At 55.4% G+C, this 21,779-nt stretch overlaps 6 protein-coding genes across 6 annotated transcripts; 3 read left to right on the top strand and 3 right to left on the bottom strand.

The window, feature by feature from the left end:
* Positions 1-619: 619 nt before the first annotated feature.
* Positions 620-1,294, top strand: GCG54_00003226 (Elongin-C; the record flags this gene model as incomplete). Its single annotated transcript, XM_045403301.1, has 3 exons — positions 620-795; positions 1,060-1,199; positions 1,272-1,294. 3 exons carry the CDS (start codon positions 620-622, stop codon positions 1,292-1,294), a joined length of 339 nt encoding a protein of 112 aa, XP_045261582.1.
* A 438-nt stretch (positions 1,295-1,732) lies between these two features.
* Positions 1,733-3,481, bottom strand: GCG54_00003225 (Lariat debranching enzyme; the record flags this gene model as incomplete). Its single annotated transcript, XM_045403300.1, has 2 exons — positions 1,733-3,370; positions 3,428-3,481. The coding sequence occupies 2 exons, from the start codon at positions 3,479-3,481 to the stop codon at positions 1,733-1,735; spliced, it is 1,692 nt and encodes a 563-aa protein (XP_045261581.1).
* Positions 3,482-3,931: 450 nt separating this feature from the next.
* Positions 3,932-5,036, bottom strand: GCG54_00003224 (uncharacterized protein; the record flags this gene model as incomplete). Its single annotated transcript, XM_045403299.1, has 2 exons — positions 3,932-4,481; positions 4,531-5,036. 2 exons carry the CDS (start codon positions 5,034-5,036, stop codon positions 3,932-3,934), a joined length of 1,056 nt encoding a protein of 351 aa, XP_045261580.1.
* A 1,024-nt stretch (positions 5,037-6,060) lies between these two features.
* On the top strand, positions 6,061-6,561 carry GCG54_00003223 (putative small nuclear ribonucleoprotein F; the record flags this gene model as incomplete). Its single annotated transcript, XM_045403298.1, has 4 exons — positions 6,061-6,066; positions 6,117-6,175; positions 6,278-6,433; positions 6,492-6,561. 4 exons carry the CDS (start codon positions 6,061-6,063, stop codon positions 6,559-6,561), a joined length of 291 nt encoding a protein of 96 aa, XP_045261579.1.
* A 279-nt stretch (positions 6,562-6,840) lies between these two features.
* Positions 6,841-9,318, bottom strand: GCG54_00003222 (Protein arginine N-methyltransferase skb1; the record flags this gene model as incomplete). The annotated part of the gene is made up of 4 exons (XM_045403297.1): positions 6,841-7,020; positions 7,074-8,515; positions 8,567-9,149; positions 9,202-9,318. 4 exons carry the CDS (start codon positions 9,316-9,318, stop codon positions 6,841-6,843), a joined length of 2,322 nt encoding a protein of 773 aa, XP_045261578.1.
* Positions 9,319-10,432: 1,114 nt separating this feature from the next.
* GCG54_00003221 (putative pre-mRNA-splicing factor ATP-dependent RNA helicase prp43) lies at positions 10,433-12,981 on the top strand (the record flags this gene model as incomplete). The annotated part of the gene is made up of 3 exons (XM_045403296.1): positions 10,433-10,752; positions 10,813-12,682; positions 12,865-12,981. 3 exons carry the CDS (start codon positions 10,433-10,435, stop codon positions 12,979-12,981), a joined length of 2,307 nt encoding a protein of 768 aa, XP_045261577.1.
* Positions 12,982-21,779: the final 8,798 nt, after the last annotated feature.

Below are 21,779 nucleotides of genomic sequence, written 5' to 3'. Positions count from 1 at the left end.
GGGTTGTGCTGTTCTTGAGGAGAGCGGACGGGAGCAAGGAGGGCAAGTGTAAACAAGTCGACGGGGCAACCAGCCACTTCTTGCCGGGGTGATGACGGCAGGCGGGTTGCGAGCGGCCAGGCGTCGAGAAGCCTGATTAGGGACCCACGGGCCAACAGCGACCTGCACCGACGCCTGAGAAAGGTGGAGCCTGTTTAGCGGCGGATCAACTGCAATCCCTGACAAGCTTGGTTGGCCCCTGTCGTCTGACGCACCGCCCAGAAACACTGGATCGGAACATCTCAGCTATCATCAGTTTATCCGGTCGAGGAACGGCCTATTCGCATTCCGGCGGGCGGCAGCAGCTGTGGGTGGCCCGAGCTCCACCCCACCACCGCCTCCTTCAAAATCGCGACGTGAATTTTTCCACAACGAACGCGTCCACCTTTCATCACTGCTTCCGCTTGCCACCAGCATTGAGGAAGCAAGAAAGCCTCGAAAGCGAGAGCTGCATCACCACACAGAGGAGCAACGCCTCACACACCTGCTTTCCCTCGAAAGCAGTGCCACCTGCCAAGGGACGCAGCATTCTCAGCAGCCCTCCACTGCCAGAGTCTGAGGCAAAAACCTCGCCGCAACCATGGACGCCAACGGGGACGCCCAAAGCAAGTACATTACTCTGGTCTCTAGTGATGGCTTCGAGTTCGTCGTGCTGCGTGAGGCTGCTCTGATCAGCCCCGCGATCAAGGGCATGTTGGATCCCCGCAGCCAGTTCCGTGAGGCCACCTCGGGACGCTGCGTCTTTTCAGAAATCAGGTAAGCTACAAGTCTCTTTCTTTCTCACCAACCCAAAGCCATCAATATGATGATCTCAAATTTATTTCGCTGTGTTCTTACTGACAGACCGCTGCTGCAACGGCTGGTCTGCTTGATTGCCAACTACACTTGATCTGAAACAAAACCAACATTCCTTTTTTTCCTCTTCCCACGCTGGTTTCCCAGCCACACATTCACACAGCACAATCCTTCCGCTTTCTTCTGTCCGCGTTCTGGAAGAATCTAACCACCGGGTTCCCACAGTGGCGTTGTCCTCGAAAAGGTCTGCGAGTATTTCCAATACTGGTACCGCTACCGGGAGCGTGAAGACGTCCCAGACATGGACATTCCTGTCGAGCTCTGCCTCGAGCTGCTGGTCGCTGCCGACTACCTGGGCTTGGACAGTAAGACAAAACCCTCACCAGCCTCCTCCCCACGGGCTGTCTCGGCCGCAACGGTTCTGACACTGCTTCCAGAACAGAACACCGGCTCCTTGTGATGACTGTTATGAAACAACCCATGTGATTTAGGCTTGCTATCACGGAGTTCTGGGCGTTTGAGCATGACGGCAAAGGCACACTGGGGAAAAGATACCACTGCTACGCCATACTGACGAATTCATGCCGAAGAGGCAACTTTTCTTCTCTTTTTCGATGATGACCAAAAACGTGTTTCGCGACGTCAAACGCGACAGCACCCCATCTTAGCATATGCGTTCCTCCCTACACTCCTCCGTGGGCTGAACGTCTAAAGTAGATGGAAGATTGAATCCATTCCACTCACTCTGCTCGACTCAGGTTCTTCCATTGAGATCTACGCTTTTTCTGTTGGGATACATACTTTTATAATAGTCCTCCCGTAGCTGGGTATAATACAAGTTTCATCATCAATTTCTGCTCCAAGTGTTCGACTCTCTTTCAAAAAGTGATGGTGTACTCTAATGCCAACCTCGGCCTCTGCCCCTTCCCCGACCTCTACCGCCTCGACCACCACGTCCGCCCCTGTGAAAGCCTCTTCCGCCGCCTCGGTGTCCTCTAAACTCCCCAGCAGGCGGTCCTCTGGCCTTTCTCTCCAGGCGCTCCTCCTCGCTCGCGTCCCAAAGGTTTTGAATCTCCAGCAGCTCGCAGAACGCCGCCGTCTGCGGGCTGGTGTACTCAAACGGTTGGTGCGGCACCGACTCGGGCTCGCCCTCGGTGTGAGGCGGCGCCGTGACCTCAAAGTTGAGCGGGACATCCAGCTTGCCCTTCGCCACGACGTTCTCCTCAACCCACTTGCGCTCCGCATCGATGAGCGGCGCGTAGTGCTCCTCGCCCAGGTCCTGCGGGGTGTGCGCCGACGGATCCCCGATCTTGAGCGTCGGGTGGAAGACGCGGGTGATGGCGAGCCATTCGGGGTCGTACTGCAGACGGAAGGGGCGGGCGGGTGCAGGCTGGTCGGCGGGGAGGACGTTGTGCGGGCGCGCCTCGAGGAGCTGGAGGAAGTGTCGGCGGGGGAGACACTTGTCGAGGGCGAGGAAGTTGACCTGCTTGTTTGTGATGGTCGGCGGGACCGGTTGGCCCGGCGTCCGCTTGGCCTGCGGTTGAGGGCGGGCGAATGATGCGGGAAGCTGGGCGCGCAGTTCTTCGGAGACGGTGCTTTTGGTGACGGGTTCCGGCCTGCTGGCCGTGGCGTTCGCAGCAGCGGTTGACTCGTCGTCTTCGTCTTCGTCGAGATCAATCTCGTTCGGGTTTGTCTGCGTGACTGGTGGTGCGTCCACAACATCCTCATCACCATCCAAATCAATCTCATCCGGGTTTCCCTCTGGCGCTGCAGCTGGCTCGAGGACTGGAGCGGCCTCTGCAGCCGCGCCCTTCGCCTCCGCGTCCTTCGCACCATCATCATCCTTGTAGATCTTCAACGCGGCAAACTTGCAATGCAAATGCGCCGAAAACCAATAAGGCGGCCTCAGTCGGTCACAAACATACTCCGCCGCAACATTCCCCAACGTGCCGTCCTTCGACTCCCTCTCGAAATCAGGCTTCATCCGCCACAGCGCCTTCTCATCACCCCACCTCTCAATCCCCCTCGGCCAGTCGTGGCTGACCCCGACGTCGACCTGCTCCCTCACGAGCAGCAGCTTCCGCACATCCACCTCTCTCACGTGATAGAAGCTCTTGATCTCGTCCGGGCCCATCGGCAGCCTCTCGTGGTGCGTCTTGCGGTAATCGAAGCCCTTCCAGATGCCGCTCATCGAGGCGATCCGCAGCGGGCCCAGGCGCAGCACGTTCGCCGCGCCGAGGTAGTAGATGTTGGGCGCCGCCCAGCCGCCGTAGTAGAGCTCCCACAGGTGCGCAGCGGCCTCGTGGTTGCCGGCCGCGAAGACGGTCAGGTAGGGCGCGACGCGGCGGCCGGCGTAGTACTCCCAGAAGTCGCCGAGCTCGCGGTACTTTGCGGGGACGGACATGACGGTGAGGTCGGCGGCGTTGCGGGCGGCCTGGAAGTCGCCGCCGATGATGAGGATGTCGACACCGTCCCAGCCGCGGGCGGCGCAGGAGGAGGCAACGGCGGCGTAGATCGCGTTGAGCGTGCCGTGGCCCTGGAGTAAGGTTAGCGCGACAGGGTTTTGATTGAGATGGATACAAATGAGACTTACGCAGCCTTCTACGGCGACGCGAACGCCGTTCGTCTCAAATGTTTGCGTGGCCATTTTTGAGGTGGTCACTGGGGTGGGTGTTGTAAGGCGGAGGTTCGGTGAAGCTCGGTTGATCCCGCGAAATTTTTATGAGGAACGAGCGTTCTGAATGAGATCACACCTCTCATCGCAAATAAGCCACCAAAGTAGCAAATGAAACTATGGGATTTTATTCAATCATTTGAAGCACTCTTCTGAGCGTGAGGTCTCATGGTAGATCATATTTCTAGAGTGCGAAAAACTAGAGGTTTGTTTTTAATTTGATCAAGCATGCGATACAGTCACTCCAAATGCCTCTGCACAAGTTGAAATAACATCAAGAGTTACAATATCTGAGCGGAGTATTAGATGCAGAATTATGTCTCGCTTGCTAGCGTTTTCTATCCTTTTGCCCTTGTATTAAACATGTCTATTTCCCTGAATAGCACACCGAATAATTGAGTTGAGTTTTGTTTCACGCATTATCTACAGCTGCTCATAAAAGTCAAGTAGCTTCTTCGCTCCAACTTCCCACATCACATCGTTCTGTAAGTGATGCCCAGCCCCGTGAACCCAAGCTAGCGTCACTCCGCAACCCTCGTCATCCTCATTGCCCTCGCTGCCAGGAGGATTAATAGCATCAACCTTGGCATCCAACTTCTTTTCGCCCACGAGCTGCGCAAAAGCATGCCTGAATGCCGCGGCGAGCTTCTGCATGACACCACGCGTCATCAACTTATCCTGGGTGCCCGTGAGTATGAGAATTCTTGTGCCAGCGCCCAAGTCGCTGATCGAATTGATGATGTCGGCGGCCTTAGCGAAAGGCTTCATCATGCTAATGGGCCACAGAAAAGACTCGTATCGATTTACATGTTTCTGGAAGTCTGCAACACCGGTTTTGGTCATCTGGTCGCCAAAGAAGGCTTGCTTCACCAGGAACGGGCGGGAAAGCGGCGAGTTAGGATGCCAGCCGTGGAACAGCATGCGAACGGCGAACCAAGGGTCGAACATGGCCCAGTTAGCATACACGCCGTACCTGTCAGACGTCAACGATTGGATACCTCACTTCCACCGACAACACTCACGAGCCAAAGGCAGGGACAGCACCAAGAAGCGCAAGGCCCTTGACACGCGCCTGCCGCGCCGACAAAATCCCCTGGCTGAGACCACCGCCGCTCGAGTGTCCCACCAGCAACACCTCGCTTCCCTGCCGCTCCTGCACCCACCTGATGGCAGCGATGACATCGTCAGCCAGGTTCTGTCTGGTTGTGAAGTATACCATCTTCAAGTACGACGGATGCCAGCTGTTGCCGTGGCCGCGCAGGGAGACGGCGTAGCATGGAACATCGTGCTTCGCCAGATACCGCATGTACTCGGTCCACACCCAGGCGCTGCCCATGCCGCCGTGGACGAAGACGATCGGCGTTTTGGAGATATTCGGGGTCTCGCCTTGGTTGGAGAGAACCTCTATCCTGCCAGAGGATGTCTCGATCCAGTGCCGTGTGAGACCCTCGGGTGCGGCTGAAGGCTCGCCCGTTGGCGCGGTCCAGAAGAGCCATTGGTAAGACAGGCGGAAGTCAAAGATGCCCATGACGAATCCTTGTAGAAGGTTATGGGAAGAGCAAGATCGTATGCACAACAACTGTTATTAGTGTATCTGGAAATGACTCAGGAATTGTGACGACTTATTGCACTCGCAACAGGGCCCCGAGCAGTTTTTAAACAATCCATGGAATCCATCAAGCTCGCAACTCCTGAGACAGTCATACATCAGGCGCCTCAGAAAAGCCACAAGCTGAAAAGACATCACCGCCCATAATGCAGCTTTGGCCCCGAGACGTTTTCGCGCCTTGGCCGGAGACTCATCGCGGGACATTTAGGGACGGCAGCCCGTGGATGCCACATACCACGGCGCGCACCGTCGGCGCCAATCGGACAATCCGCGAACCCTGTGGCTGGAGCGACTGGCGCTAGGATGCCGCGAGCCACACGAGCTGAACCTGAAGGGTGAGCATCCCGGATCTCGAAGCTGCGGCGACTTTTCCTGCACTACTACGTGACCTTCGCAGCTCTCCCGAAGGTTCTTGTAGCCGTGGTATCTCGGGGCGCAACGTAGCGAGCGGGAGAGCTTTGGCTTCTTTGGCAGCTGATGAGATGTTGATGTTGGCTGACGAGGTGGGTCGGGTTGCACTCGCAGCCTGGGTCTCGGAAGCATTCACAATATGTCGTGCCCGGAAGGTGTTGTTGTCATTCTTAATCCCCTCACACCGAAGCGATCAACAGGAACCAAGACGATGACAGGAAATAAAAACAAGCTTAGCACTCCCCAGGTTTTGGGTTGCATCCCTGAGCGTGCACCTTACAGTGGAACCGATGATTTTCCGACAAACTCCCACCCACTGTAGGCAACCTCAGGTACAAAGTACACCGCTGTGGCCTGTGCCTCGACCGCCTAAAAATCGAAAAGTCAGCCAAAAGCAGGGATTGGATAGGTAAAGGTAAGGTACCCGCAGCATTAGGAGCCTCGCGATCGCAGCCTCGAACCGCGCAAACCCATCTTCTCCTCCAATCCACCACCATTACATGGGCCGTTTCTCCCCTTCGAACCGCCCACCATGAGCGTACGTCCCCTTCCCTGTTCCTCGAATGCCATCGACGATCGATTAGAAAGCTAACCATTCTGTTCAAACAGTTTGTGCCGATTAACCCGCGGCCTATGCTGCAAGACCTGTGCGTCCCACCCCCGTCTGCGTATCGCAGCTTCCCTTCCCACCACCCATCCATCCACGATCGCGACGCGGGAGAACACACTCGCTAACTTTGCCATCGCAGCGTCGACAAGGACGTCGTCATCAGACTCAAGTGGGGCGACACCGAGTACAAGGGCAAGCTGGTCAGCATCGACAGCTACATGAACATCCAGCTCAGCGGCGCCGAGGAGTACATTGACCAGAAGATGACTGGAGCCCTGGGCCAAGTCTTGATCCGGTACGCATCTACACCCACTTATTAGAATAGGTACATGTATGGCTAACGACGCGAGCAGTTGTAACAACGTCCTCTGGATCCGCGGCGCGAAGCAAGGCGAGAACGGCGACGTCAAGATGGAGGGTTGAGCCGACAAACCGACGAGCGGAAGCATCTACCATCCAAGCGAGAAGCCAGGACGACAGGGCGAGTTGACACGGATCACGATGGGAGCAGTTATGGAAAAAGAAAAGGCTTTTGCGGAACAAAAGGACTGGCGACCATGAATCGTTGTTCTCATCAAGACGAATACCCCCCGACTCGCGGCTGCGCTAAAAAGGGACAATCATAAACCCCGGCAGCAAACTATGGAGAAAAGAAAACAACGCTACGGCGCCCTCTGTGCCCCCTTTTTTGATATTTCGATACTACATAAGACAAGCAACCTTGCGACTGCTGCACAGATCCGATGACGCCACTTTGATACGCTGTGTCTCGCTGACCCAGGTGTACGCCTCGATGAGCCATTCGTACCACACCCTGGAGTCGTCCGTTTGCCGCCACATCGTAACTTCCAGCTCTGTATCGGCCGGGAAGTAGATGGGTTGCTGTGAAATGTTAGTTTGACCGTCCAAATCCAGTGAGAACAACGTCTGCTTACCTTGATGGGGAAGAAGATAGGGAACCAGGAGATCATATCTTTGCTCTTGCGGTCGATGAGCTCTGGGTGCGTGCTGATCTCCACCTTTTCCTTGTATCCAGTCTGGGGCGCATAGAGAACCGACTCAAAGTAACCGGCGAGGCCGTGGATGACACCCCTGGTGCGGCAGACAAATGTCAGGTGGCAGAAACGTGAATTGTGGTCGTTGGCGCCGACGGCACCGGCCATGCTGCCGCCTCCACCGCCCATGACACCTCCGGCGCGACGCGTCTCGATTTGCTTGAGAGTGGCCTCCGGGACGGGGTGAGTAAACTCCCACGCCTGCTGGAAGCGAGGATGATCCGGTACCCGCTGTGCGGCAAAGTCGATCGCGAAAAGACGTACCACCCAGGGGGTGTCGAAGGCGTTAGGCTCAGTGGGTAGCCTCGTAAGCAGGTCGGCATGGATGCGAGGCGTCGCAATGGGGCTCATGTGCGCCGTGTACGACTCTGGGATGGAGATGCCGTGGGGGGCCAGAACGTGTTGAACGCCGTCCAAGCACTCGGGGGAAAGCTCGTTGTCGGCGAAGGAGCCGAGAAGCTCGGAAACAAGGATGTCGACCTTGCCGTACACCGGGTTGTCGTCGGGGGTGCCAGAGATGAGAGGCCCCTTCCAGGCGCGCATGTCCGTCTTGACAACCGTCACCTTGCCTCCCCAGATCATCTCATTCTGTCGGAGAAGATAGACATAGGCGTTGGGGTTCTTCTCAACAGCCCAGACCTGGACAGGAACGCCAGTTGCCTCACTGGCTCTGAGGGCTCTCGTGACCAGGGGCCCACGTCCTGAACCCACCACCGCAATGACAACGGCATTAGTGCCTGAGGAGGTGGCTCTTCCAAGTTGATGCCACTCGGCCAGTGCCTCCGTGCAGGCGGCCTCGTACTGGTTGTACTTGACCGGGTCACCCTCAAAGACCTCGTATGTCGCTGATTCGAGATTATCAGACAGTGGCTGCAAAGGCGACTGAAGCCAGTCCTGGAAGCTCGTGAGGGTGGCTTGCTCGAGGTAAGCCAACGGTTTCTGCTGCATCTCCAGGTACTTAAGGTAGGTAACGTAGGATCGGAACTCCTTCACGTGGTCTGTAGGCTGCTGGCCAGAGTGGGCCTCGTCCAAGCTAGGGAAGTCGGCTGCTGTGGGAACCTGGTTGGCCAGGGAGACAGCTTGCAGCTGAGCCTCGGCTGTGAGAGAGGCAGGGTCCGGGCCGACGTCGCTGAGAAGAAGCCAAGGGGCATTCTTGAGGCGCATAAGGGTGTAGATAAACTCCTGGTGGCCCTTAGGCAACGCAGGATGTCCACCCTTGTTCTTCTGGAAGGCGTTGGGACCGAGGGTCAAGAAGTGAAGGGGCTCGGCGAACCACTTGTTTTGAAGCTCTTTCTCGGGTAGGACTTTGGGAACTCGGACGGCTGTATGCGTTGGTCATTATGGCGCCTCCGATATGGGGAGATGCTTCTTACCAACGAAAAGACGCATGTTGTACTCGCAGATGCTGCGAACAGAGTGCCATGAGTCCCAGGCACTGTAAATGTCGATGTTCTTGTTGTCGTCGCCGTGGGGTTCCGAGGAGAGCGTAGACAGCAGCTCGACATTCTCTTCCAAGCCAGGCTCGCGGTACATGGGCATGTGTATGATGAAGTTCAAGCGGCTCGCAATGGTCATGGCCTCCTGGACAGCTCGGGCGTACTGAGAGACACCCTGGTTGCCGCCGTTTTTGGATGCATCCCTTCTGAGACCGGGGATAACGATGCTTCGAACTCCGCAGAAGTTGGCGTAGGCGATCTCGAGGTTCAACACCTGTCGAGAAACGCTGGCGATAACAGGGTCAATCGAGGCCAGGTCAATCCAAGGGCTGGCGTAGGCGATGTAAGTGGTGACGGCGTGACTGGGGAACAACGAGGTGTCCTTGGGTGTCAGAGGAGGCACGACAGCATCCGCCAGAGAAGCGGCTCCCTGCTTGGCCTTGGCAAGGTGGGCAGAAACGAGATCCTTCACGCGGGCATGGAAATGCTTGTTGGTGATGGGTGTGGTGACGAAGCTGATCTGGGAGGAGGGGTTAGTGGGGTTGAGGTGAGAGCCAGGGTTTCAGACTTACACCAGCATTGATGAGCTGACCGTACTGGAGGTCGTCCAGAGGCTGGTCTCTGTTTGAATCATGCTGGCCCAGACTGAAGATCGGCCTGGTAGGTTGGTTGAAGCTACTGGCGTCCATCGTTGCTGTCTGAGGGGCTCGCTGTGCCGCCTGACTGATCCGGTCTGTGAATGGTGTAATTGCTCAGCGCACAAATCACAGTACCCGGGGGCTTCAGTAGAAAAATGCCGGAAAAAAGGTGAAAGTTAAGGGTCAGCAATTATTCATGCTTGTAATGTCTGAATACCCAAAGAATAGCAACAGAGACAACGGAGACGGGAGACAGAGCCTCGGGGCAACAGAGACAAAGGCTCAGGCGTGGGATCACTCAACCTTCTGATGTGTAATCTGGGAAGTCATGCTGTTGCTGCCACCCGCAAGCAAAAATGCAACAGATTTTGTGAGCAAAGACCAGGTGCCATTGGCTGCACCTGCATTTGTGGACTCGGTGAGCCTGGACCCTGGAGAAGGAAAGAGAGGGGACAGTGCCCGCTGTCACACAAGATACTTACTTTATCCATGCATGTCTTCTGGGACTGCCATCTCATCCTCTTGGGAGGAGAGATGTTATTCTATTTCATGCTAAGCGCATGTCATGAGACCGACTAACCTCTCTGTGCTAGGGCGACTAATTATCCTGTGTGTTATTGCTATTATCGTCGTCTATCGTCATCGTCGTCTATTACCGTCGTCCCTCGTCGTCCTCCTCATCAAAGTCACCAAGTACACAGGAAATGCAGCCGTCCAGGGACAGGAGAACTAGGTTTTCTCCATTTTGTATGTCATAGGAACGCATTTCATTGACCGGAATAAATGCAGGTAGACGACCGTCAAATAGAGTATGCGAAAAGAAGGATCACCAAGAGACTCTAAGCCGTACTAGGTTCTGACGTTCAAGACATCCCAAGTATTCCATACAGTGCGTCAGATGCATCTCACTGTATCCCCATGCATAAGCTTGCGTTATCTTATCATCCCACCCTTTCATTGGTCCGTGCTGGAGACCCGCCCAAATTTTTACCGCGACAACAAAAAGTTTCCCAGAGAGCCTCGCTTGCCTTACTTGCGTCTTTGAGTCCAGTCGTTGTTGCTGTTGTCGCAGTCGAAAGTCAGGCGCAACCTCATCCCTCCGCAGCCCCCTTCGGCACACCAACACGATCGCAAAATCCCGTCATTTCCGATCATCTGACTCACGATGGCGGATACCGATTCTAAGGGCGGTAAGCGCCTCAGTGCCGACAGAGACGGAGCTTCAAGGAAGAAGGTCAAGAAGGAGGACTCCGAGGAAGCGCCCAAGTACAACCCTTACCTTGCGCACATGAAGGACGAGAACGGCGGGGATGGCGATCTCGACCCCAACTCGCCTTTTGCCGATTTCACGCAGCGCTCCACGACCGCCAAGCAAGCCGAGAAGGTCGAGGACCTCGATACGAACGCCTTCACCGGACGTCCTCATTCGCAAAAGTACTTCCAAATCCTACAGACTCGTCGCGATCTGCCTGTACACAAGCAAAGGTAAGCCCTCGTTGCACTTGCATCCTCAATGTATGTTCCAATCACTAAGACAGCCCTTAGGCAAGAGTTCCTCGACAAGTACCACGAAACCCAGATCCTCGTCTTCGTTGGTGAGACCGGTTCCGGAAAGACAACCCAGATCCCCCAATATGTCGTTTACGACGAGCTTCCCCAGCTGAATCGCAAGCTGGTCGCTTGTACCCAGCCCCGTCGTGTTGCCGCTATGTCCGTCGCGCAGCGTGTGGCCGACGAGATGGATGTGACCCTCGGCGAGGAGGTTGGTTACAGCATCCGTTTCGAGGATATGACAGGACCGAAGACCATCCTCAAGTACATGACCGACGGTATGCTTCTTCGTGAAGCAATCCACGATCACGAGATGTCCCGCTATAGCTGTATCATTCTCGACGAGGCCCACGAACGTACCCTCGCCACCGATATCCTCATGGCCCTGCTCAAGCAGATCGCCGCCCGTCGCCCCGACCTCAAGATCATCGTCATGTCCGCCACCCTCGATGCCCAAAAGTTCCAGCGCTACTTCAACGACGCACCACTCCTCGCCGTGCCCGGTCGTACCCACCCCGTCGAGATCTTCTATACCCCCGAGCCCGAGAGAGACTACGTTGAGGCCGCTATTCGGACGGTCCTCCAGATCCACGCTTCTGAGGGCGAGGGTGATGTGTTGTTGTTCCTCACGGGAGAGGAAGAGATCGAGGATGCCTGCAGGAAAATCAACCTGGAGGCCGACGAGATGATCAGGGAGATTGATGCCGGGCCCTTGGCCGTCTACCCCCTTTACGGTACTCTTCCGCCGCACCAGCAGCAGAAGATCTTCGACAAGGCGCCCGCGCCTTACAAGAAGGGCGGCAGGCCGGGCCGTAAGGTCATTGTCGCGACCAACATTGCCGAAACCTCGCTGACTATCGATGGAATCGTCTACGTCGTTGACCCCGGTTTCAGCAAGCAAAAGATCTACAACCCCCGTATCCGTGTCGAGTCCCTCCTGGTCTCTCCCATCTCTAAGGCCTCCGCTCAGCAGCGTGCTGGTCGTGCCGGTCGTACCAAGCCAGGAAAGTGCTTCCGTCTGTACACCGAGAACGCCTTCAAGAAGGAGCTCATCGAGCAGACGCACCCTGAAATTCTGCGGTCCAACCTCGCCAACACCGTCCTCGAGCTGAAGAAGCTTGGCGTAGAGGACCTCGTGCACTTCGACCTGATGGACCCCCCTGCCCCTGAAACCATGATGCGCGCCCTCGAGGAGCTCAACTACCTGGCCTGTCTCGATGATGATGGCGAGCTCACCACTCTCGGCTCTCTCGCCTCTGAGTTCCCTCTCGACCCCGCCCTCGCCGTCATGCTCATCTCGTCCCCTGAGTTCTATTGCTCCAACGAGATTCTGTCCATCACCTCCCTACTCTCCGTCCCTCAGATCTGGGTTCGTCCCGCCGCTCAGCGTAAGCGCGCAGACGAGATGAAGTCGCACTTTTCCCATCCAGAGGGTGACCATCTCACCCTTCTCAACGCCTACCACGCCTTCAAGGGCCAGGGCAATGTTGTCGGCTCCGACCCCAAGAAGTGGTGTCACGAGCACTTCCTCTCCTTCCGTCATCTCAGCAGCGCAGACAATGTTCGCGCCCAGCTGAAGCGCATCATGGAGACCCACGGCCTCGAGCTCGTCTCTACGCCGTTTGAGGACAAGAACTACTACACAAACATCCGCCGCGCCCTGCTGTCTGGCTTCTTCATGCAGGTCGCAATGAAGGAGTCTTCCGGCAAGGTCTACCGCACCATCAAGGATGACCAGGCTGTCATGATGCACCCCTCAACCGTGTTGAAGACAGACTACGAATGGGTCCTGTACAACGAATTTGTCTTGACTTCCAAGCAGTACATTCGCACCTGCACCGGAATCAGGCCAGAGTGGCTACTGGTAAGCACCCCAATCCTACCCAACAGCTCCGTCTCCATTCGCACAGCCCCATACTCGTCTCTGCAAAACCACGACGATCCGATCTCCAATCCCCCCTGTCTTTCGGCACTTGCCTTGTGCGGTGTTACACACCTATGCCTGATTCAAAGAGCCAATGCTAATGCATTTACCCCCTGCTGCAGGAAATCGCCCCCGTTTACTACGACCTCGATTCCTTCGAAAAGGGCGAAGTCAAAACCGCACTCCTGCGCGCGACGGAGAAGAAGCGCCGCAAGGAGGCCATGAAGAAGGGCCGGTGAGCGATGCTCGTCAGAGTGGCAATGCCATCGTCAATTCGTCCTCTGCAGAGCCCCCGTATTCGAGGCTACGTTACGATACCTGTGGCTCCCTCATACGACTCAGCGAAATGAGAGAAAGCAAGAAACGCACCCCCGATGGAGAGGTGCCGTAGAGATAGAAGAGAGAAAGAGGCCCCCGATCGAGACGTCAAATGAGGGTCTTTTCAATCGGGAGCCGGGAGGTTGGGCGACGGACCGGGGTTTGGGCGTTTTGATATAGACCGGACATGGAGAAATTCTCTCTCACGCAATAACTCGCTACCTAGAAAGCAAGGGCACACACGCCACAAACGGACACCTTGTCCCATGAACATCCAAGGAAGACCAAAAAAATATAGAACATTCCCAATCTTAATTGGAAGGGCCAAGGGTGGTCGGTGGTGTTAATTAGTCGTTACCCGCACTTGATTACCAGTTTTATTTCCCAACTTTCGGGACATCGGGGGGCAAGAGACAAGAAAAAAGAAGACTTTGACAACGGCGCCTTACAGGGGGGACAGGGCTTGGTAAATTCAGGCCAAGTTTTGCCCGACGACCAAAATTCGAACCTCTCAACAGGTGCATATTCCTCACAAACTCACACGTATTTTGGTTACACGTATAGTGGGCTCGCTCCCAGGCACCTGAGGCTGCGCAAGACTGTAGTGTACACTGATGATCAAAAAAACTTTTATCAGTCGAGTTTTCACGATACCCGACTGAAAGGCCCGAAGCTCGGCAGATGCAAGATATGATGGGTCATTCCGGCTATCGCGGGGGCTAACGCGTGCTGGGCCGCGGTGTGTGTGAGAGGAGATGGATATGTGTGTGTATGTGATGTGATATGCGACGGTGGGGGAATGGCTTGATACTCCATCGAAAAAGCTCAGGCAGGCGGGTGAGGCGGACGAAGCGGGCAGGCAAGCAAGCAGATACGAATGGTTGGGCTCCCATCACAGCGAAAACCCCATCACGAGAGTAATTAAATGGGAATATATTGGGCAACGATACTGTAATCACTGCGTAAGAAAGGTGTCAGAACATCTGTGACGAGGCTGCAAGCAGCGGTAAACAGAGCAACGATCTTCTCTTCCTCGTCCACTTCACTTCCCTGTCCTGGGGCTCTCCTCCATGGTCTGTTTCCATGGTTCCATGACCATGACTCCAGTCTCCACGACGAACGGAGCACACAACTTTTGCGCTGGCAATTGCACGCGCGGGGATCTGGCCGAGAGTAGCATCCAGACGGGCTGCTACAACCGTCACTTAGCCACATTCCCTTGCCTTCGCTCACGCATTCCCCCCAGCCTAACTCAATTTCCCATACACGTGTCAAGCGCGTGGTCAATGACCACTCCACTCGTGTGTATGGGAGACAAGAAAGCAAAAAATAAGCGTGCGAAAAACTTTGAAATGTACAACATAGCGGGCAGGGCACACAGCAAGTACCGCAAGGTAGCAGCAGCTAGCAGGTGTAAGCGGTCAGCGCCAGTGGTTAGGTAGCGATAAGTAGCGGCAAGTCGGTCAGTTCAGGTGAGAGTTTGGCCGGGCCCCTGGTAAGAATGTGCCCCTATCCGCAAGCCAGGCAAGGAATAGGTAAGGTCGGCGAAGACGGACGAGGGGGCAAAAAAACCGAAATCGACGAAAGAAAGAAAGAAACTGACAGATTCGATGACAGAGAATCTGCGTGTGTCTGCGTTGTCGGTGCAAATGACCGAGCAAAGCTGACGGTCGTCACGTCGTGTATGCCGGCGGTCAACCCGGTGTAACCTAGGTGCTCTCTAGCTCCATTGAGCGAGACGCGCCGAAGTATGTTGCAGATGAAAGTTTGTTCCAGAAGCTTTCTTCAGAAGAGGCCACGAGCGCGAAACGGTCGCAGCGCTGGGGACTTTTACGCTTCTACCCTCGCACATATACCGACAATGGTATTGTTCATGGGCTCTCTCCGGCCGGCGTCCGCGGTGGCGAGTGCGTGCCTTAGTGAAATCGCCGAGTCCAGACCCTTCAGCGTGCTTCGATTGTCTCATGTATGGACCCTTAAGGGTACAGAGTCCCCCGGTAGCCAACCTAACTCTTCTCGCGCTGGCGCAATGCCAGGACGCCCATCATTCCCTGAGAAATCATGCCACGATGACGGCTGGCCGGACTGTTAGCGCAGAGGGAGGAAAATGGATGAACCGTGGGGGCCGGGTGTCGTCCCCGCGCTTACCGGAGTATGGCGTAGTGTACCTACATACTGGTATCCGTAGGCTGTTGCAACGACGGGAGAGCAGGGTTGCCTGGCTTTGCAAAGAAAGCCATCATCTTGACTCGACTTGCCCATCTTGCAGAGTCATGTCTGCTGACTAAAGAGCATTCAATTCAATAAGTTATCGACTCGCAGTTGAGGATAGTTCGAAAGAAAACCCTGTCGTTCAGTGCGGCGGCCAACAACTGACCTTGAGTCTCGTCAAAGGTGGGCAAAATCCTAGTATATAAGTGACATACGTGGGACAGAGGTGCCCCGAATAACTGACGAATAGAAGCTCTCGGACAAAACTCCAGTCAATCGACGTTGACGTTGTCAGACTTCAACAGCTCAACAGCACCCAAGAGCCTGCGGTCCCCGTGCCATCCCCGCCAGAGACCTCCAGGGGCCCGCTCATAAACTGATGGGCCCAAACCGGAATTTTCCAAGACTGTGCGAAATCGAGGAAAACGACAGGGAAGACGGCAAGTGTCGAGACTCTAGACGACGCCTGCTGATGCGGCGTTGTTGCGCACGTTGTACTCACCCTCCCTCTGGTATCTTACGTAACCGAGCCAACGACACCAGATCAATGTTAGGGATCATGTCTGCAGGCTGGTAAACGGTTGATGGATCACGCTTCCTTGGATATCGACAGATTATGGTGCTGAAACCGTGTGTTGTTGAGCGGTCAGAGTCCTGTTGCTGCAACGCCAAACAAGGTCTGAAGGGGCTTATTCCCCCGAGGAGTGGGCGCTGTACAATAATCTGCCTCTGTCTTTGGCAGCCTGGTCAGATTGCTCCATTCTCGCAGAAAGACACGTAGGCGGGAGTTGTCAACCCCCCCCGACCCTGATGATTGCAGTCTGAACCCGCGCGTCTGGAAGAGCAAGTGGCGTTGGCGCAGGCGCATGTACGGTGAAGACGGCCATGCCTCAGTAACTCCAACGGCGTAACGAACGAAAGACGCATGTTGGAGGAAGTCTCCAACAGCAGGCGCAGCCACTAAGGGCATCGATCGTTCTGCAGAAAGCCAGCTGTCTCGGGCTGGCCATCAGAAGCCGAGAGCGCGCACCGAGGAGCACAGCTGGCAGCGACAATCCACAGTGTTCTCCCAATCCCAACCCTGGGGGCTATAACGCCCGCCCACAAGGCAGAAGATCTGCCCCGTTTTGGCCTCTTCTGACTCGCAAATGGTATCGCTCGCCGGCCCCAGTAGCAAAGTTCTTTCGCTGCCGCCAATATCAGGCCAAAATCCACCTAAGTATCGACTTGAGCCAGATCCTCGGGGCCATCTCATTGTCTCTTCGATAAGCGTAGGTGACAGAAAGCGAGGTGGCGTGGTGAGGCCATGACCAAGCAGCAATGTTACGGTTAGAATGATTCTGCAAAAGAAAGGCTTGTCGGACAGCCGAATTCAGAACGAGGCACAGCAGAGGCGGGCCAACTAGAAGAATCCACCATGGAGGTTTGAAGCGCGAAAAAAGCACTCATCAGGCTGGGCAATGCAGGCGTCTTCGCATACATTGCTTGCTCCATTGCAGATCGCCTTCTGTCCCCTCTCCTGCCGGTTAAAACCTGCATATGGCGCAGCAGTCTATGTGCGCGAGGATCTCGATGGTCTTCCCCTTAGCCTTTAGGACGTACGTTACCTGCGACAGTGCTGCTGAGTCTGCCCGAAAGGCCGCGCATCCACACCAGCGTATGGACCGGGACCAGGAGAAAACTGCTGCCAGCCACCGACGAAGTAATTTGGAGTCGATGAAGGAAAGAATCGGAATACTTAGGTGCGTGTCTCGGTGCTCGGGGACTAGGCATCCTTCTCCTTCACCCCTCAGAAGCATCTGTTGAGGCCTAGGCCTTCAAAGACGGAAACCAGTCGGTTTCTCAGAGGCTAGGGTCATCCCGAATGTGGCTTTCCCTGGCCCTTCTGCCAAATGATACGGCAGCCCATCGTGGTCCGCCCGGATCCGAAATGTGACTTGGCTGACCCAAATCCTGGCCAGGATGCAGCGGCCGCTAAGGTAAGAAGTTCCTGGCTCCATTCAGCATGACCGCGCACCGTAAGGCACGTAGCCCCGGGACCCGGGGTTTTAAATGGATGGGTCCTCTTTGCTGCTCCTCTGCTCCATGTCTGCAAGCTGGGCAGGCAAGATGACCGCCGTACAACACTTGGTTCCATAGCGCAAGAATTGGTGTGAGGCCAAGTCGCTTCGGCACCTCGATATACTTTGCGGGTTGCAGAAACGACATGCTCTAGTTGAGACTAGTCTCTTGTCTCCTGCTGGCTTCTTGCCTCTTCTCAGCCATAGTCTTTTCCTGGCAGTCGCCCATGCCGGGACGCGCTCCGGTCGTGTCTGAGAGGTTGATTCGGGGAGCAACCCATTCCTTGGCGGGGATGAAAGGGGGAAAAGTCTTTCTTGACGCCATCACTTGCGCGTAGCAGCAGAAGGTTTGGGGCCGGTCGTGGGACGCCCAAGTCATGCTTCCGCTGCCATGCATGGGTCCTATGCGCCCGGAATCCCACGAAGCAGTATGCAGCGCCGGTTGCCGCTTTGCCCAAATTGCATGCCCCATTGAATGGAAAAGTACACGTGAGGGTCAGGATTTCTTGCCCTCTCTGTATTTCTCGATTCCCAGCGAACTGACCATGTCAATAAGTCTGAGTTGTATGCGCGTGGATTGGAACGGGAGCTCGCACTGTTGGACTGTCCTGGTTCCGCCCACCAATGTCGTCGTCTGCTGTTTTGGGGGGAAGACAGCACTCATCCAAAGTCATTCGAAAGCTACCCCATGCGAGGTCAGAGCGACAGACGGAGTTGTTTCCAGTTGTGGACAACCTCAAGATGATGTTCCGGTAATCCAATCTTCGTCTCAAGGATTAAAGGCGATCCCGGCATCCTAGTCGTCCGCCCGCCCAACTGTGTGCACTAGTTTGCCTCCTGGGGCATGTGTAACGTAAACTGGGCTTTCTGGAAAAGAGAGCAGAAGACGCCAAGTCGCCTTCTAACTGCACCCAAGGTTGTCTGGAATGCCCTTACGTTTCCACGAGTGTCTTGGGACCGAACTCGGGGATCCGTAATAGGTAATAGGAGGGGCTTGCTAAGGGAGCCCTGGGGAAGTCAAAAGACTATCCTCAACCGATGTCCCACTGAAACACTAAGGATGATGCCCATCAGTCCAAGGACCATGGCATTGATGCCATTGGAACATCCTGGCTAGCGCCACCAAAGAAGCCTTCGGACACGACGTCGGGTACGGCCGTCTGCAACCCGTACGCTCAACCCTCCGGCCGGGATGCGAGCAGCTCGGTTGGTTTTTTGGCGGGTTTCCACCATCCGCGGGCACCTTAGTACAGTGTCGTCCGCGGCACACTTCTCTCGGCATCGCCAGGTCGATTTGAATCTACAGCGGCACCCAGAGCGTCTGCAAGGTAATCGAAAGTATATTTCCTTCCAAATCCCACGTTGCGTTGGCGAGAGACGAAGTAGATGCTTCGAAGTGCCAAACTGCAGTCAACAGGAGGGGGGCGGAGCTAACAGCGAATCAAAACCAAGATATAAATAAAAGTCCGCCTCAGTTGGAAGGTTCGCAGCGCCCGTTTGCGTTTATTGCTGCCAGACGGACAGACGTGGCCGAGTTGCTGTTCTGAACCTTTACTTGAGGGGCGTGAATTCGACCCGGCTTACCCATGTACAAGCCAAGTCTTCGAGGTACTTGTTGCATGCCGATGTGTGTCGTGAATCACATCTTCTTTCCTAACGTAGAAGAGACTGCAGTCTTATCATCTTTGGAGCGCGGTCCCCCTTTGCCTCGGCAGCTTGTCTGTCTGGCGCCGCATGAGCCAGGTCTGCCGTCGTGCAGCCATACAGGTTGCGGGAGCCATGATTTGCGTCAATGCGCCAAATTGCCATTGAAGGATAAGATCGGTCATGGTCCGCTGTTGGCTGAAAGGGGACACTTGTGATGGCCTGCTTTGACATCTCGCAAGCTTGTATGGCCATGATGGTCAAAAGCTGGAGCGGAAGCGTGCATACCTTAAGCTTCTGCCGAGTCGTCAGGGATCTGGGCAGCACCAACTTTGGCAAATGGTGTGCCTCTCTGATGCGAAGTCAAGCCGCCATGTATGCGAAAGTCTGAGAATGGTATCGTAGCCCTTGAAGGCCCGCAAAGGCGCCTTCAGAAGGTCGCCGTCTAACGCAGAGTCTGCGAGATCTCCATACTTCCTAGCACAACCCAAGAGTCAGGCTTTTTCTGTTAGGGACTGGTTTGGAAGGCTCCTTGCCAGACACATTAAGATTCGAATTCCGTCTCTGGATTTCCATCTTGAACAAGGCGTTTTCGAAAAAGACCAGAGACGGAGCCGCTAGACTCTAGCTCCCGGCTTAAGCTTGCCATGTGGGTGGAAGCCAGGACCGCCTCATTGAAGTACTCCGCGAGGAGACAGCGAAAGCGGAGCTCGAATATCTTGACTTTCCAACCCCCCTCCCCCTGGATGACTCGTCCCACTTGACCTATTCGATACACTGGGTATGTGTCGTCGAACGTATATGCGCTCGCGTGCTGTCTCAACGGCTCGCCATTCCAAAGCTTCTCGCGCTTCTCCTTTTTCGTGCCTTGATCCTGGCTCTGCATTGTGATTTCCATGCGCGGGCGCTTCTGAGTGCATCCAAGTGCAGATATCAATCAGGTGGAGGTTGTCGAGAGGACCTCAAATGCAATGCCTTCTGCTCAAAGACGAAGCAAGCTGCATTCAGGTCGGAGTCCTTCCAGGCAGCAAAGCCATTGGAAGCTTCCGTTTCGCCGGCGCAGCCTGGATCCCCATACCATTATGAAGTACGCCGAAGGTCCAAGGCTGCCATCAGTGAAACATGTTGTTGTGAAGTCTGGGCATATCGTAGAGAGTGTATCGAAGTAACGGACGCGAGATTGGCGTCGGCAATTCCTTTTCCTCCAGTCTTTTGATTGTTCATATTCGGTCCCGGTTCCAAGGTCACTGTGCATGCATTCGCGTGCTGGGTACATGGCATGATGGGGAAGGATGTCGACGTTGCCATGTATAATACAACACCGTGCAGGTTTCTGCTGCGAATGATCCTCGAGACCCCAACCCTTTTTGGATATTGCTGCATTAGCTGAGAAACTTGGGAGGTCAGCCAGACTAGAAACGCCGGCGTGCAGCTGCGGTGGTGCCACGGCGAGGGTACTTTGATGTACATGAAGCGCTGCATACGCCGTTTGTACCCATCCGCCTGTTCTGCCGCTTCGTCCGTGTCCGTCCCGCAGCAGATTTTCTCTCCCACGCTGTCGTGGAGAGCGCGGGTGCCTTGGGTCTGCTCGCTTCACCTATAAGGGAGGTTCTTGACAAATATTACAAGTGTTGATAATGGTCAGTCGGTTGTAAGAAATGCATAGCTCATATGTATTTCAGGAGCGGCGAATCCAGTAACACCAACGGCTTCTCACCCGCCCCTCCCCGCCTGTCAGGTCGCGGGCTCCTGCAGATCGTGATGTTCATCACTGCACCCCTTTGAGCCTCATGGGCGTCCAGCTGCGTCTCGCGTCGCACGACCTTTTGGTGCCCGCTCACGGCGGTACCCTGCAGCAAGCCCAAAACTGAGATCCATCAACCCCAAGGCGTTCTAAGGTCGCGTATTCCGGTAGCTTCTCGGCTGGGAACTGCTCCTGGGAGATACTTGGCGTACCCACTCCGAGGGACTGAGGGGCCAGCAAGGCGCCGAGGAGGGACAGGCCTACCCTCCATCGGGAAACCCGGGTAAGAAGAGTTGCTTGACTGACATTGCAACTCTCCTGTCAGTTCTCATCTTCTTTGCTGTGGTTGGTGTCTGCAAGCCACGTTCCAGTGCGGGAGCCAATCCCCAATTGTCTATCCGTCATTGATGGGTCGCGAGCCACGGGCGAAGTCACACATCGTGCAGACGCGCAGATATAGTATCAAAGTGGGTAAACCCTCTTGTCTACCGTGTGTTGTCGACAGGCCTCGCATCGTCTCCATGGAGTTTTGCCGCTCTTAGCAGCCTGTGAGCAGTCAGCCTGCATTTCTGCATCCATTCCATCGTTTTCGAGAAGATAGTGATGCATGTAGGAGAAGCGTGACCAGATGCAAATCAATCTCACCTCAGCCTGTTACCAGAAGCCGAAATCCGAGGCCTCGAGTATAAAGAGTGTGCTTCCCAGCACGCTGTCCAACCGTGTCTGGACTCCTGCAAACCACACAAGCCAGACAACTTGGATACCTTATCCCCCTTTCACCGAATTGACTCGAAAGCCACCCACTTCACGGTCGAAAATTTCCACAACCACCATGGATCGTTATCCCTGCGTCAACAGATACAAGCATGGCGTTGACTGCCCCGGCTGGGTCAATGTCCACGGTGCCCGATGCGAAGATTGCGTTGTTGTAAGTGAACCCAGAACGCATGCTCATAGCAGCTGAAGCTAACGTGACTTAGTACAACCGATAAGCAGAAGTTGAGGCGGTTCCTTCGCCTCCTCCGGCATGGCATCATGCTAGTCCAACCAGCACATGGCT

Source organism: Colletotrichum gloeosporioides (assembly GCF_011800055.1).
Source record: "Colletotrichum gloeosporioides strain Lc1 chromosome Unknown consensus_63, whole genome shotgun sequence".
Lineage (NCBI taxonomy): Eukaryota > Fungi > Ascomycota > Sordariomycetes > Glomerellales > Glomerellaceae > Colletotrichum > Colletotrichum gloeosporioides.
The sequence above is the reverse complement of the archived record's forward strand: the minus strand, read 5'-3'. Positions and strand labels throughout refer to the sequence as shown.